The sequence below is a fragment of the Leopardus geoffroyi genome, chromosome A1, assembly GCF_018350155.1.
Source record: "Leopardus geoffroyi isolate Oge1 chromosome A1, O.geoffroyi_Oge1_pat1.0, whole genome shotgun sequence".
NCBI classification, from domain to species: domain Eukaryota; kingdom Metazoa; phylum Chordata; class Mammalia; order Carnivora; family Felidae; genus Leopardus; species Leopardus geoffroyi.
This window is the reverse complement of record NC_059326.1, coordinates 169640116-169655377: the sequence shown is the minus strand read 5'-3', so window position 1 is coordinate 169655377 and position 15262 is coordinate 169640116. Positions and strand designations below refer to the sequence as shown.

General features: G+C 37.2%; 1 protein-coding gene across 1 annotated transcript in view; it reads right to left on the bottom strand.

The window, feature by feature from the left end:
• The window catches only part of MAN2A1 (mannosidase alpha class 2A member 1), a 167300-nt gene that overhangs the window by 128653 nt on the left and 23385 nt on the right, over positions 1-15262 (bottom strand). Inside the window, exons 2-3 of the mRNA XM_045500567.1 lie at positions 13417-13674; positions 10934-11078 (exon numbers count right to left, since the gene is read on the bottom strand). Coding sequence (XP_045356523.1) covers positions 10934-11078; positions 13417-13674 — 403 coding nt within the window. The remainder of the gene's footprint in view (positions 1-10933; positions 11079-13416; positions 13675-15262) is intronic.

Here is a 15262-nt window from a genome sequence, read left to right as displayed (position 1 = left end):
CGTCTTAAACATACTGCTTACCCATAATTATTGTTTGCAAAGAATTCATTCTATGCCCGTTGTAGGCTGAATTGTGTCCCCTCAACATGCCTACGTTGAAATCCTAAACCTCAGTACCTCAGAATGTGACTGTATCTGGAGACAGGGTATTTAAAGAGGTGATTAAGGTATAATAAAATCATGAGGGTGCGCCCTACTCCAATATGCCCTTGTAAGGACAAGCAGATAGACACAGACACACACAGAGGAAAGACAGAGGAGAGAGACCTTCAGAAGAAACCAGCACTGCCAACTCCTCGATTTTGGACTTGCAGCTTCCAGAACTGTAAGGAAATAAGCCACCCAGTCTGCAGAACTTTGGTATGGCAGCCCTAGTAAACTCATATAGTCCTAGAAAAAAATGAGTGCTGCTACCATTCCAAAAATAAAGAATGCAATGTGGGAAGAATTTTTATTTTACTAAGCACCGTCATAATATCTAATTGAATATATAAAGTACCTCCATATTGCAAGACTGAACTGAAATCAAATGCACGTAAGTGACAACAATTTCTGCCCCATGCTATTATTACTCTATATGTGCAGTAAGAACCACGTAAATTATTGAAATGACTCTATGAGAACTACCGTCTTTAAGGCAACACTCACAACTTTTACCTACATTTTTAACAAAGATCAAAACTAAGCCCTAATCATTTGGCTACTTACTCAGTAAAAGAACTACGAACAATGGAATGACTCCAAAATTAACAACAAAACTCTAGTAACCTAACATAGAAAATGAATTTAGAAGAAATCATCTTTATGAAGATGAATAACAAGTTTTTTTTGAAGTACAATTACTTGTTTTCATCAGTTATAATTTATTATTAGTTAAGACCCTTTCAAAGAATAGTTTATCATTGGAGTTGTCATAAAGGAATCACAGTGACTGATTAATCCATTTTGCCTTCGACACTTCATTTGCCCTTCAACAATCATGCAGGATATATGTCAAAGATATTTACATGAGCCAAAGTACATGCTCAGAGATGTCAACTTAAAAGCCTTCCATAAAGCTCATCTATAATAGACATTAATATCACTACAATATAGCACAATTAATGAAGAATGAACTAAAAGATAGCCTCTTGCAGCTTTCAATATTGAGTAATCTAACAGTAAATTAGCTTTTATTGCTCTTATACAATATAGTAATCAAGTATTCCCTTTTACACTGAATTGGCTATTTCTTTCCCTAAATTACTGTAAAACTACAACTGTATATTAACATGAGACCAATCAGAAGGATAGTATTTTATGAAAAGTTGTATGGGATGAATTTTTGTGACATAAAATTAGATTCCTACCTCTGGATTTAATAGTCTTAGGACATTGAGTTGCAAACTGATTTACTTAAGTGGTCAATTCACAGCCTTTTTCTTTCCCTTGAATACACTTGGAAATTGAACCAGGGCTAGAACAGCACACAGAAAACCTTTCCATTTACTGTTTTCCACTCTAACAACACTCTAACCCATAAAACAGCTAATCACTATTTTTAAGTAAGTGAGGAAATATCTGCAACAAAGAATACACAATTAGAAGTTCTGTAAAGGATGAATAACTCTAAATTTGCTCTATTTTATCATAAAAAAAGTTAAGTTCTAGGGACGCCTGGGTGGTTCAGTCGGTTAAGTGCCAACTCTGGACTTTGGCTCAGGTCATGATCTCCCGTTCCTGAGTTCAAGTCTTGTGTCAGGTTTGGGATTCTCTCTCCCCTCTCTCTCTGCCCCTCCCCCACCCACTTGCCCACGCACAAGAGCGTGCACATGCGCTCTATCTCTCAAAATAAAGAAATAAAACTTGAAAGAATTTAATTTCTATAATATAAAGCCTAGTAATGTTGAAAGCTCTACTGCTTATTTTTAATGTGCATGAACAATTAAGCACTTAGTGACTGTTCGCTGACAAACCACCATTTTTAGAAATTTGACTCCTGATGTAGCTTTGTAGTCTGAAGACTTTGCGGCAATTTCATCCTCTGGAGGAACACTTAGTTTTATTTGGTTCAAGGGCATACACAGCACTGATTTAGGACCTGGGCAAGGGTATCTCACCCTGAGCCCTGGACTTGAGGGATCTTCCTATTCTTCCTCTGACCACATCCCTTTCACAAGGCAAAGAAAGAACTGCCTACCCAGAGCCTGCCTTGACCTGCCCTCCTAAGCACCATGACCCAGAAATGTGTCCAAATAGCCCCAAGCCAGTTTCTAGAGCCCAGAAGGGGCCTTCTATATGTCTTTCTAAAGGACAGTTGACCTGGAGGTGGTAATCTCTGTAGCCTGAGCAATGGCCAGGGGGATACAGTTTGCAGGGATGTGGGAAAAGTGCTGGCGTGTCTGTGCATCTGTGAGCAAAGCCCCTCCTGGTTTAGGACAGGGCCATTTCTGGGAAAGGAGGTTGGGCTGCCCCACAGGCTGGCTTTTCCCACACAAACTCAACACATTCCAGTGGGGAACTGGAGCCCCAGCAATCTCAACCCACGTGTGGCCTTCCTGATAACTGTGCTATTCCTCAAGGTAGGAGGAAAAGACCTATTCTACTTCTCATGTATCAGTTTGATTTATAACTTTCAAATGTTTACACAAAGGGTCTGAGGGCATCCACATACTTTTACACCAAGTCCTACAAACTTGGGAACCTACAACCTGAACTCCCAACCAGTCAATTCTCATGAATCTAGCATCTGGTATGAAGACTACACCATCAAGAGTTGAATAAGTACATGATAGATGAGTGAAATGTATAGCCAAAAGAATAGGGGGAAAAGGGTATATAGAGTATAAATACAAATTTATTACTTCAACTAGAAATGAAACAAAAAGGAAAAGACACCACACACATACACACACACACACACACACACACACACAATTAGCTCTAACATAGCCACTGTCTGTTCTGCTAACCTAATCATCTTTGATCAATATCTTTAAGCTACTAGCTTATATTTAAAAAGGCTCTGTCAGCCCTAAGATGATTTAAAAGATGCATCCCAAAGAAGTCATGCCCCTCAAATCATTGCTACACTGTTGTGGTTTCCACTACTATGACAATTATTTTTTAATGACTACATTAATTCTACTCAGTTAAATAGGTACCAACTGTTAAGAAAAGATAATAAATCTTGCATCAAAAATAATTATAACAAGATAATAAACATTTAAAAACTGCAACTTAAGCTTCATGTTACTTCCATTTTAACATAGTATTCTCTAATTTAAAAATAAGTACAAAGAGGACTTATAAAACAAGAAAGCTTCTTTATTTTAGTAATGAAGTCATCGTCTACCAACAAATGATCAACAGGCTTCTTCCATCACTTGTCAAACCCTTCCATATTTGATTGTAACATCCAGTCTTACACTTAAGACATTGCATACCATGTTAATTGGTATTATCATAACTCAAGCAATAAACTGTGAGTTTTAATTAATGTCCTGTTCTAGTTTATCCATTCACACACAAAATCAAACATCTAATAAGACAAAGCAAAAAAGCTAATAAATGAAAACGGATTCTACAGTAAAAATAAGAACAAAATGCTATGGGAATAAAGAAGTGATAAATTCCTAGCAGAAGGACAGAAGATTCTTAGAATAGTCATCGTGTGGATAGAGGGAAAAGGGGGTAGATCCCAAATAGAAGCAAGAGCATATGGAAAAGACACTAAGCCATGAAGTCCTGTGTCAATCTCAGGGAGAAGGCAGCCAGGTGTGGCTGTATCGGAGCTTACATGGTGGAGGTACCGTGAGAAATACAAACAGAAGCGGGGGCAGACCACTGAAAATCTTCTGAGCCATTCTTGTTTCTTAGTGAAGGAAGTTAACGTCTTCTGTGTTTTCAAAAATGACTACTGTGAGCGTAAAGGATATACTTCAGTGTACAAGACAAACAGGAAATGAGGCCACTGCACAAGTTCTGCTAGAAAATGGTTCTGGAAATAGAAATAAGAGGCCAATGAGGCAAAATGAAGAGCATATGTTAGCTGACTGAAGTTTCCAAGACAGAGTAGAGAGAGTCAAAGATGAAGCTGAGGTTTTCCAAAGACCTAAACCTGCTGAATCCTACAAATGCTTCTGAACTCAAGTTTCCAGAATAACCTCACCATTTTCCCAGGTGATTCAGTGTCATCTAATAGATTTCAAAGCATATCAGCTTCACTTCCACTAAGGTGTTTGAGATACAGCACTTTTTGAGCCGGTGTAAGATGCTGTCACTGGTAATTCTATCCCACACCACAGGAACCATCTGCATCACTGTTAGGAGAGCTGGAGTTTTGTTCATCCTGCAGCTGTAATATGCACAATGTCCAATTGTGATCCTTTATTGCTTTTCTAAATGTCCTTTAAAAGACCTGTGTACCTTGATATGTGACACCTGCAATTATGAGATCAACCTCCACAATAATTTCTAAATCTGTGCTAAAGTTACTTCCCTCCTTTGTTAAGGATTCCATCCATGAGCATCATCAATTCACATGGAGCAGGACACTCCAGGCCTACTAAGTCTTCCCCAAACAGAGCACAGTGGTTTGAAATAATGAGACAGGTCTATAATATGAGAGACATCCTTAGAAGTAAAAGTAACAGTGACTTCCTTCGAGGAGTTACTCTTAGTGTACGTGAGGTTATTTAGCCTTATGAGCAGGCAAATACTGGGCATATAATCAAAGTTTCTAAAAGAAACCATTTAAAAGCTGGAAAATACTGCTTCCAAATTACTTTCTAACTGTAAAATATGTAGCAATGAGGAAAACCACTCACCATCTCATGGACTCAAGTAGTATTTAAGGACAGAGACATCCATTTCAGTAAAGACAGACCAGAAGGGGAAAAAAAAAAAAAAAAAAAAGATGAGGAACAGTGTGGTGAGGTGTCTACTCTTCCAAGATAGTTCATAAAATGTTTTTTATCATTAAAAATACTAAAGTAGATGACATTGGCTTGGAAACACTTAAAAGACCTTCCTCCTGGAAGCTTTGCCTGTGGGTTTCAGAAGTATTACCTTCAAGAGACAGTATTAAGTAATGGTTGTAAGTCCTAATTCCAGAGCCAGACGGCTTGGGTTAAAGCCCAGCCCTGACACGAACACATTACCTGGACTCTCTTCTGCCTTAGTTTTCTCATTTGTGAAATGAGGGTAATAACAGGACTTTTGTCATGAAGTTGCTAAGAGCAGTAATGGATTTAATACATGTAAAGTACCTAGAATAGTGCCTGAAACATAGTAAAGTCCCATTAAGTATTAGCAATCATTTATATAACTGGTGCAGTGGTGAGCTCTGAAGCATCAGACTCAAAAGACAGACAAAAGTAACCAAAGTAGGAGAATGGGGACATGTGTGACAATCACCTGCATCTCTAGGTAATACCTGATACATGTGCTCCTAAAGAATGCAGTCCAGTTAGAGCCCCAATGGACTTTTCCCCTGTAAAACAGAACCTCATTATACCAACTCTAGAGATCTCTTAAAAAGATAATTCTAAAGAGCCATGTAAATATTTAACTCGTAATGCCAACATTTTCTTAATTAAGATTACCAGATAAAATACAGGATGCCAAGTTAAATTTGAATTTCAGATAAATAATGAATAAATGTTTACTATAAGTGAATCCCATATGAGATCTGTAAGACATATATACTAAAAAAAAACTATCCACTGTTTACTGGAAATGTAAACATTTTTTAAGCCAAATCTGGCAATGCTATTAACAACCCAAAGTTCAGATAAATGTGAATTAGCTAATGCCCATAAAGCAAGAAAATCATTTGAACTAAGTAACATATCTTGAGAGGCAGCATAGTAAATGCAAAGAGCACAGACCTCAGAATCAGGCAAATCTGAGCTTTAATTGCCATCCTGTGCCAATGTCTAACTGATGGATCTTGAACAAATTAGTATACCTGCTTAGTCTCACTGTCCTCACCTGGTAAATGATGTGTGATTTACTGGTGTTGAGGGTTGCAGAATGTATTACACAAACTAATGTAAGATACACAATGAATACCAGTTCTCACTCCATTCTTCTTCATACTATCTTAGCTCCAGAAATTCAAATTTCCCACCACAGTAGCCAAAACCAAAGAATTCACTTCATCTCTCAATCACCAACCAGAACAAAGGACTCCCCAAACTGTCCACAAACAAACCTCCCCTCTCCTCACCATCTCCTTCTATTCGGCAGGTTCCTTTGGAAGCCAGAGTTCCAAGTCCCCCCTGCTTTCGCCCACCCGGGCATTACCCAACTGTGGGGGGACCACAGCTCTTCTCTTATGACTGTTCTTAACAATATTTTGTTAAGAATATTTGTTAAGAATAACAGAGAAGCTTTAAAAATAACATCACACAGTGATTTCCCCATGTTTTTGTTCTTTTGCTTTTTAAAAATAGCACATAAACTCATTTCAAATTATAATACAGTACTAAATGCAAAATTCTGTTTTTCAATTTGCCACAAAAGAAAGTCAAAAAATTCTACTCACTCATTTGAATCAATAAAAACTCTGTAAAAGAACTGCAAATGCACAAAAGAAAATTATTTTCCAGTGTGACTCTTGTACCTAGGTCTCCCTTCTATTTGGAGTCAGACCACATGGGGGATTATTTTCTAATGTTCATTTTACAAATTGCTTAACTAACAATATGCTGTCCAACTTTCCATTTAGTACACCTTATCTTCTCTCTACACACTGCGATTTCTTTGAAGGAAAATTAACTAAACATTTCAGCAGTTTAAGTAGTGGGAAGCAAAGAATTAAGATTGTAGATACAAAGGTGCTGTAATTGTGTTTTAATCAGCTTATTAAATATAACATGAACATGTATCAATCAACTAACATTTAATTTCATGGTCTGTGATTCAAAACTTTTTAAAAGCGTAACAGGACAAAGTTATCAGCACTGACTTAACAATTCCCTTCCAATTTTGTTTTAACTCATGTAAACCATATAAAATATATGACAACTGTTACATGTCCTCATGGGCTGGAAGAAGACATAATTAGAAATTTATTAAAATATAAACATAATTTGAAATTTATCTGTCTTATGAGATATCAGAACATGGTCCAAAAAAGAAAAATATCTACATATATAAAAACACAACAACATAATTCTTTTTCTTTAACATAATTCTTAAAGTTAGGGAAAATACAGGAATCTTTTAAAAATCTATTTCAGTACTTCTATCCCCAACAGACAAAACTCCACCAATGAAACAAACTACCGAGCTAAAGTTTTAAATTGTTGCTGTAGAAAATGCAAACAAGTCTCTATAAATCTCATTTAGAAAGTAAACCGCCTAATTGCACATTCATTTAGGCGTATTCCACAAAGATTTCCTGCTACAGAGTCACATTTGGACTTGGAATGTTTGTGCACATACTTCTCTCTATTCCTCAACTGAAAGTGTGGTTCTTCATGATCTGAATGATTTGGCTTGTCACAGAACAATTTAGTTTACCTAAATTCTACTTTTGTTAAGGAATGGTGAAATTTTTTTATTTTTTTTAATTTTTTTTTTTGAGAGAGAGAGAGAGAGAGAGAGAGACACGGAATGCAAGCAGGGGAGGAACAGAGAGAGAGAGAGAGACAGAATCCAAAATGGGCTCCAGGCTCTGAGCTGTCAGCACAAAGCCCAACGCAGGGCTCAAACTCATGAACGGTGAGATCGTGACCTGGGCTGAAGTCGGACACTCAACCAATTGAGCCACCCAGGGACCCCGGAGCAGTGAAAATTATTTAAAAAGTCAGTGGGTTCTATTCTTTAGCATTTTGCTTTATAGTAAAAAAAAAAAAAAAAAAAAAAAAAAAAAAAAAAAATCGCTGTAGTTTTAAAAGGTCTGTGTCTGACCATTATTTTTTCCTCAAGTGGAGGAGGGCCTGAGGGTAAGGGTCATTAACATCTTTTACTAAGACAAAAAGATTCAATTGTGGTTGCTAAGATACCAAGAGACAGATTCCTCTATTGCAGTCAGGACCAGTTATTAGGGATGTCTCCCCACAGAACAACACATGAACCACACCGGGCACCGCTCACCGCACTGCTAAGGCAAACAAACAGAATCTAAAAGGCGCAGGCAATCCCTGCCCTTGAAGAGCTTAATATCATCTGGTGTTTGTATTTAAAATTACAAAGCATATTTTAAATATTTTTTTTAAGGAATAAAAATAAGACAACAGGAAGAAGGGAAGGAGGGAAGATAAAACCACATGTCAAGGTCAAATGCTTCATCTGAAGCTGCAGAGTCAGATGCCCTGGCTCATTTAGCTTATTTAACTGAATGAGTCTGTACTATGTGCTGCTTACTATTCTGGGAGTTAGTGACCTGGTGGTTATAACACAAAGTGTGAGCCCTCATGGAGTTTACATTCTAGAGTAGAGACGATGCAGAAGTGCTATAAATGTTTACATGTGTGCCTATGTACAGGTGTGCATCCAAAGTTCAAGAAGCTAAGGAGGCACACAGAGACAGATGGAGAAGGCCTTATGTATAGTTACCGGTGACTGTATGTCAAGTGGCAGGCTAGGCAATGAGGACGACTCTAACAGGAGGTGCATGTACTCCGACTCTCGAGTATACTCAGGTGGGAGATCCAGGTAAACTAATAAGGCATTCTTGTGGGGCCACTTCCTGCCCCTGTAAACTTGGTAACATCTTCCTCATGAATAGTGACACTGATCTCCAAGGGTTTTTGTGAGCATTAGATGTTAATAAAACATTCGGCAGACTGCCTGATAAACTACAAATTTTATTACTACAGTTAAGTGCGCATGTTGTAGAATTACAAGAAATGAGATTGGTGGAAAGTGAGGATGGCAGAAAAGGGGAAAAAGGAAAAAGAAAGTCTTTAAAAATCTAAAAAGCAGGAGAAATGGATTCACACGAGGACTCACAAGACATAGCACAAAGTGTATGTATAAACCTATAAGAAATTGGACACAATGGAATCACATCACATACCCAATTAAGTGACAGGAACAGGGGCACCTGGGTGGCTCAGTCGGTTGAGCGTCTGACCCTTGACTTGGGCTCAGGTCATGATCTCACGGTTTGTGGGATGGTACCCCACATTGGGCTCTGTGCTGATGGTGTGGAGCCTACTTGAGACTCTCTCTCCCTCTTCCTGCCCCTCCCCCACTCAGGTGCCCTCTCTCTCTCCCAAATACATAAAAACTTAAAAACAAATTAAGTGACAAGAACAAAACTGTAGATGGTTGGCAGAGAAAAAAGGAGAGAACAATTTAAATACTACAGTGGCTCTGCCACTGTTTCACTGAATAAGGGAATGTTTCAGAGTGAATGAGATTTATAATTAGATGTGATTTTCATCACCTTTTGTATTTACTTGATAACTAACTCCTGCTTTAAGATGCTACTCCAACCATATGATCTGCATTTTACAGATACACAAATGTGCCCCCAGGGACATGGGGGCAAGTATATGGAAGAGCCGGGATGCAGGCCTCATTCTGCCAGGTTCCAGACCCCTGCAGTCTTTCCATGATGCCCAGCCATCGGAACTTGGATTTGAAGGGACAGGCTAAGATGAAGGAGGAAAATGATGCAAAACATTTAAGAGGAAAGGTTAATAAGGCTGAAAGGTATTTGTAGGAAAAGGTACAGTCATTAAGACCAAAGAGAAACCAAGTCAGAAGCTCGTGCAGCAACTGCTCAACACAAATTTCCAGAATAATACTAATTTCCTCTATTTCATACCTCTCTGCATAATAAACACTGAAGTACTATGGAAATTCAAACATTTCAGCATCCAAACAAACTCTCTCCTTGTGTACCTCACACACCCAAAAAAGCAGCACATGTGCCTGCACCCACCTGTACACACACTTCACCAAATCACACTTCCAGACATAGAGTAACAAGTTCTACTGTCTTAGCAACAGAAAGAAAGGAATACATGTCAATAAACCAGTGGGAAAGAATGTAAGTCGGAGATAAATGAATGTTGGAATAAAGAAAAAAACTTCAAAGTACAGGTGAATAATGGTGCCTCTGATAGTAATGATGAAATGGAGAAGCTGAGAAAAGTAACAAATAGAAGCCTAAGTAAGTCCTTCGGAAGAAGTCTTTGGAAGTGCATTCCCCCCCAAAAAAATTCCTGCAGTGGAATTCATTAAGTATTTCTTCTGTGCCAGTGTACTCACACTCACAAATATATACATCGAATCATATTTCCCACTGTAATTTTAGCAATTTTCCCTTACCTTGGAGGGAAAAATCTGTGGCACCAATAAGTAACAAAAGTTGTCAAATGATATAATAACAACGATAACGACAGCAGTTACTTTTGGGCCATGCATCACGCCTTAACATCTCATCCTATGAAGCAGACACTTTAACTTGATTCTATTAGGAAAAAAACTTACTTTAATATTAAGTAACTTGCCTAAAGTTGTCTCACACTGATGGGGTTGGGACTCCACACTCACATCTGCCTGACCAAGGCTTTTAACCACTTTACATTTTGCTTCTCCATTTGGAAGATTCAAATGTTCCCATAAACACTCTGCATTTTGCAATGTAGAGTTTATGAACACAAAATAATTCTCTCATGCAATATTTTAGAGAAAAGTAACTAAAATGAACAATAAGCCACTTAAGTGAGTGCAACTTTTCAACCCCTAAACTAAGACCTTCTTGTGTTTATTACTATTTCATATTGCAGAAGTCCTATCTGTGAATGGCACACAAACTGATAAAGTAAAAACTCAAAATACAAGACATATAAAAGGAATATGCTGCTGTCACAAGTCAGCAAATAATGTCTCAAAAATGTGAGAAATTAGGTCTACCACCTTCTCATTAAAATACTCTGTGCCTATATGGGCTTAATAACCTGTAGTTTTTTTGAAGTGTAAATTTTACCTGGGTCATTATGGGAATGAGGCACCACAAAGACTTGAAGGGGCTTAGAGTCCCATTCATTAAACACATAGCTAATGTCAAATCCTTGTTTCCAAACTCCACCATCTGGGTTGTCAAAAGGAATCAGACTGTAAACATCCAACATCTAAAAATATAAAAGACACAATAAAGGGGAAAAAAAGTAAATTTAACCGTGTATTACCATTTTTAATTTAAAGTTAATGTTGGAAAATATTTGCTCAAAGCTATTCATTGCTGTACTATGTGTATGCATTTTACTAGATAAAGCTATTTCTGCAGACATTAACTGAAGAGTTTAAGGCAGAAAACATTTAATTACCATTCAAATTCTTAAAATGCTACCGTGTTACTTAACTATCCTGATAAATAATCCCCGCCCCCATCTGCTTCTAATGAAAAATAATTCCATTCAATTCCTTCTTGCCCTGTTCTACTTCTACTACAGTCTAGTAGAAATTAATAGGAACTAAACAGCAAGCAAACAATTTCTGATGAAATGTGATTATGAGCAAATATTTCAGCATTTTCAAATACAATACTGGATAATTACTTTTTACTTTGAGTTGTCTGTATTTCACAATTAATTTCATATATTTTAAAACCTGTATCAGAATGGAAATGCATCTACAGCTATGCCTTCATTTAGCATATGTTCTGTTTGCCCTTTTTATTCTAAAAATAAAACTACAACTGAGTCAACAAGGCATAATCATTTAAAAATGGAAGAATTTTTAAAATTAAGACTCAGTTTCTTAATGTTCAAATGTCGTCTTAAGCTTCCAATGTAGTAGTCCTGGGTAATAACCTATTTGGACACAAAGGAAAAAATACTGCCAAAAAAACCCCACAAAACCTTAAAACCTCGTATTTTTCCCTCTAATACTCTAATATTCCCTCTAATACTAAATGGGACAAAGAACACAAGTGACTGTGGTAAAATTTAAATTATGTAAAAAATTATATCCTAATATATAAGTGGGTTACAAAAAATTTAAAGATATCGAACAAATTATATAAAAAGTGAATACAAAGTATTTTAAGATAGTAACATCTCTCTCACTTCAGAATTCATGACTTTAATAAATATAACACTCCCAAGGATGAGTCAATAAATCTTTGAAAACCAGCTGGAAAGGAGGATGTGTTAGCAGTCTCTGTTATTCCTTCTGGTCCTTTCTCTGGCCCTGCAGCTCTCCTGATTCCCCACTGCCTTGCTCTGCATGCCTTCCATGGTTGTTCTGCAACAGGGCTGTTTCTGTCCAACCCAGATTTAATACCCCACCTCCAAAAAAAGTTCTGTGGTTCTCCTTTAAAAGGTACTTATTTAAAACCTACACAAAGCCAAGAGTCACAAAAATAGATACACTTTTAAAGCACAGAATCCTGATACTGTCTGAACTTGGCTACGCACTAGCTGATAAGATTATAGGCACAAGGCCTGGACAACTCCCATGTCTCCAGCTTACGGACTGGCCTGTGAGCCACGGCCTCAAGAAAATAACATGTTTTCTGTCCCCAGAAGTTAGTGAAAACATCTACTCTGAAGCAAGGCCAGAGCCAACCCATTTTGTCCAGCTGTAAAATATTCACCCTTCAGGGTCCCATCGCCAAGTTCCAGCTTCAGGTCTAAGGTACAGGTTAAACACAACTCTGCTAATTTGCAGAACAGAGCATATGTGACACACCCTAAATTTAAGAAAAGTCAAGTCCTTTCTTATATCCTGGTTTACAACTCCACTACCCTCCAGAATGCTATCCAAGAGAAGCAGAATGCAAGCCAAATCCATAATTTTAAATTTTCTGATAAAATTAAGTGAAATTAATTTTATTGATATATTTTATTTAACCCAATGTATTCATAATATTATTTTCTCAACATCTAATCAATATAAAAATGAACAACTTACCTTTGTTTTCGTAAAAAGTCTCAACACTTAGAGCACATCTCACTTCAAACTAGCCACATTTCACATGCTCAGTAGTCACCTGTGGACAGTGGCTTCCATTCTGAACAGCACAGCTCTACAGTATTTCCCTTCCCTCTTTCACAAAGAGATAGTTAGCAAAAGGAATCTAACCCTACACTGTGTGAAACCTATAGTGTATAACAGAGACATAGTAAGAATACAGCTTTTCCTGTACTCTTTATAGGAAGATGAGAAAATCTCTTTGACCAAATTTAAACCTCTAAACTTCATCTACTAGAGAAAGTCAGACCTAAAAAACATACAAAAAGGCCACAATGCATAAAATAATAAAAAAAAAAATTGGGGGAAACACAGAATTACAGAATTTTATCACTAAAAAGGACATTAATGATCAGGTGAATAATCAAGCCAGTTTACAAAAATACAATCTAAACTCCAGACAGTTTAAGCAACTAAGTTAAAACAGACACCAGATCAAAAAAAGAAAGTAAAAGACACAGAAGCCCAATGATTATTAATGAATGCATACATTACCTGCACATCTGAATGCCTACTTCCACCTTGTAAAGCGAATGAACAGTCTTCAGGGTCCACTACGAGGGACAGCTGTTTTGACGGCAGAAGAGGTAAGCCAGCACCTTGGCTGAAATTGCCTTGTGAACTTTTTGGACCATCCTCCACAGATTCACTCAAATTGATGACCGAGTCTCTAATATTTGAGATGATCTCATTATTCTCAGCTAGCAAACGCTCCAAATGGTCTATTTTTTCTTGCAACATTGAGAGCTGGCCCTACAATAAAAAAGAAAAAGGCAGCTATAGGAAACTCTAATATAGCTCTGCTGAGGCACACACATTTTTTAAAAAAATTATGTGCCTGCCCAAGAGTGCAGCTACTCACCCTTCACTTTCCACTTCTGTAAGTGGGATCACAAAGAGCGTGAATGGCTGGCAGTGTTGAAACACCGACTTACAGCAGAAAATCTCCATGGCTTCAATCTTTGCTTAATCATATTTTAAAATGTGCAACAGAAAGACCAAAAATATTTAGGGATATACTTCCCACTGCTCCAGACCCAGCCCTAAAAGATCTTTGAGTTCTCTATAATACCTAAGAACAACATACTATGTTCAGGTATGAAAATTTAAATTTAAATATAATTGATTTTAGTCACTTGAAAGGGTCAAAAAGCGTGAACCTGAAAAAAATCATTCCATCATAATTGGCAACCCTTGTGGACAATCCTAGATAAGAAATATCATCTACAGGAAAATCAGTTAGTCAACTCTTAATTAGCCATATGCATGAAAAAACCTGGAATGCAGGTCCCCCAAGTAATCATACTGTAGGTCATTTGGACTCTCCTACCATACTGTGTGACTTTAAGATTTTTTAAGTGATCCTCACATTAAGAGGCTTGTAGTCCTTACAACATAAACCTTGTTATACAGAATAATATCTCAGCTTATGAGAGCAAGGACAATCTTTGTCTTGTTCACTCCTATCTCTGGAATCTCAAATAAACAGGAGATACTTAAATATTTGTCACATGGCCCTTATATTTCTAGAACTCAACAAGAATTCTTTACACCTACTGTACCAGGCATAATGCTACACTGGGGAGACAGATATACGTAAGATAGGAGTCCTTACCTTAACACAAAGTGACACTGTAACTAAACTAGCAAGAGACTTCTCAAAAAGTCCGTGCTAGGGTTTAATAAACATAACTATATACATAGTGAAAAACAACTCTGGACACCCAAAAACAAAAGTTCTATCACCAGTAAATAATAGGAAGACAGAAAGAAGGAGGGAGGGAAAAGGGAAAACACCTAAACGTCCAAAGGTAAGGAACTGGTCAAATGGTACATCTATATCATGAAGATGTTCTCAGTCCCTGAAAATACAAAACTATAAATTCTTTAAAAATTAAAATATATAAGAAGGTGTTTTCAGGAGATACAATGGAGAAAAACCACTTTAAAAAGCATGGATAAAAAATAGTAATTTGATACCATCCCTTTTTGAAAAAAAAAATACATAATCGAAATGATAAAAACTGATTATGGGTATTTAAATTCTACTTTAGTCTTTTATGAATAGCTGTTGACTGTTTGATAGGGAAGCCAGGAGAAGAAAAGGATTCTACTTCCAGGTTAGTGGCCACTTCAACAAGGGGAGAAGAGAGGTCAGCAGACTGGAGTCTTCCAAGGGAAGGCCACTGCAGCAAACTGTGTAAACTGAAAGACGTCTGAAGGGACTAGAGAAAATATTTTGGAATGAGAAAAGAAATAGCCAAAATTAGAAGCAAATCAGCAGCACATTGTCTTTGTGGGGAGGAGGGAGGTGGAAGAGCAAAAGATAGTCTCCTTAGAC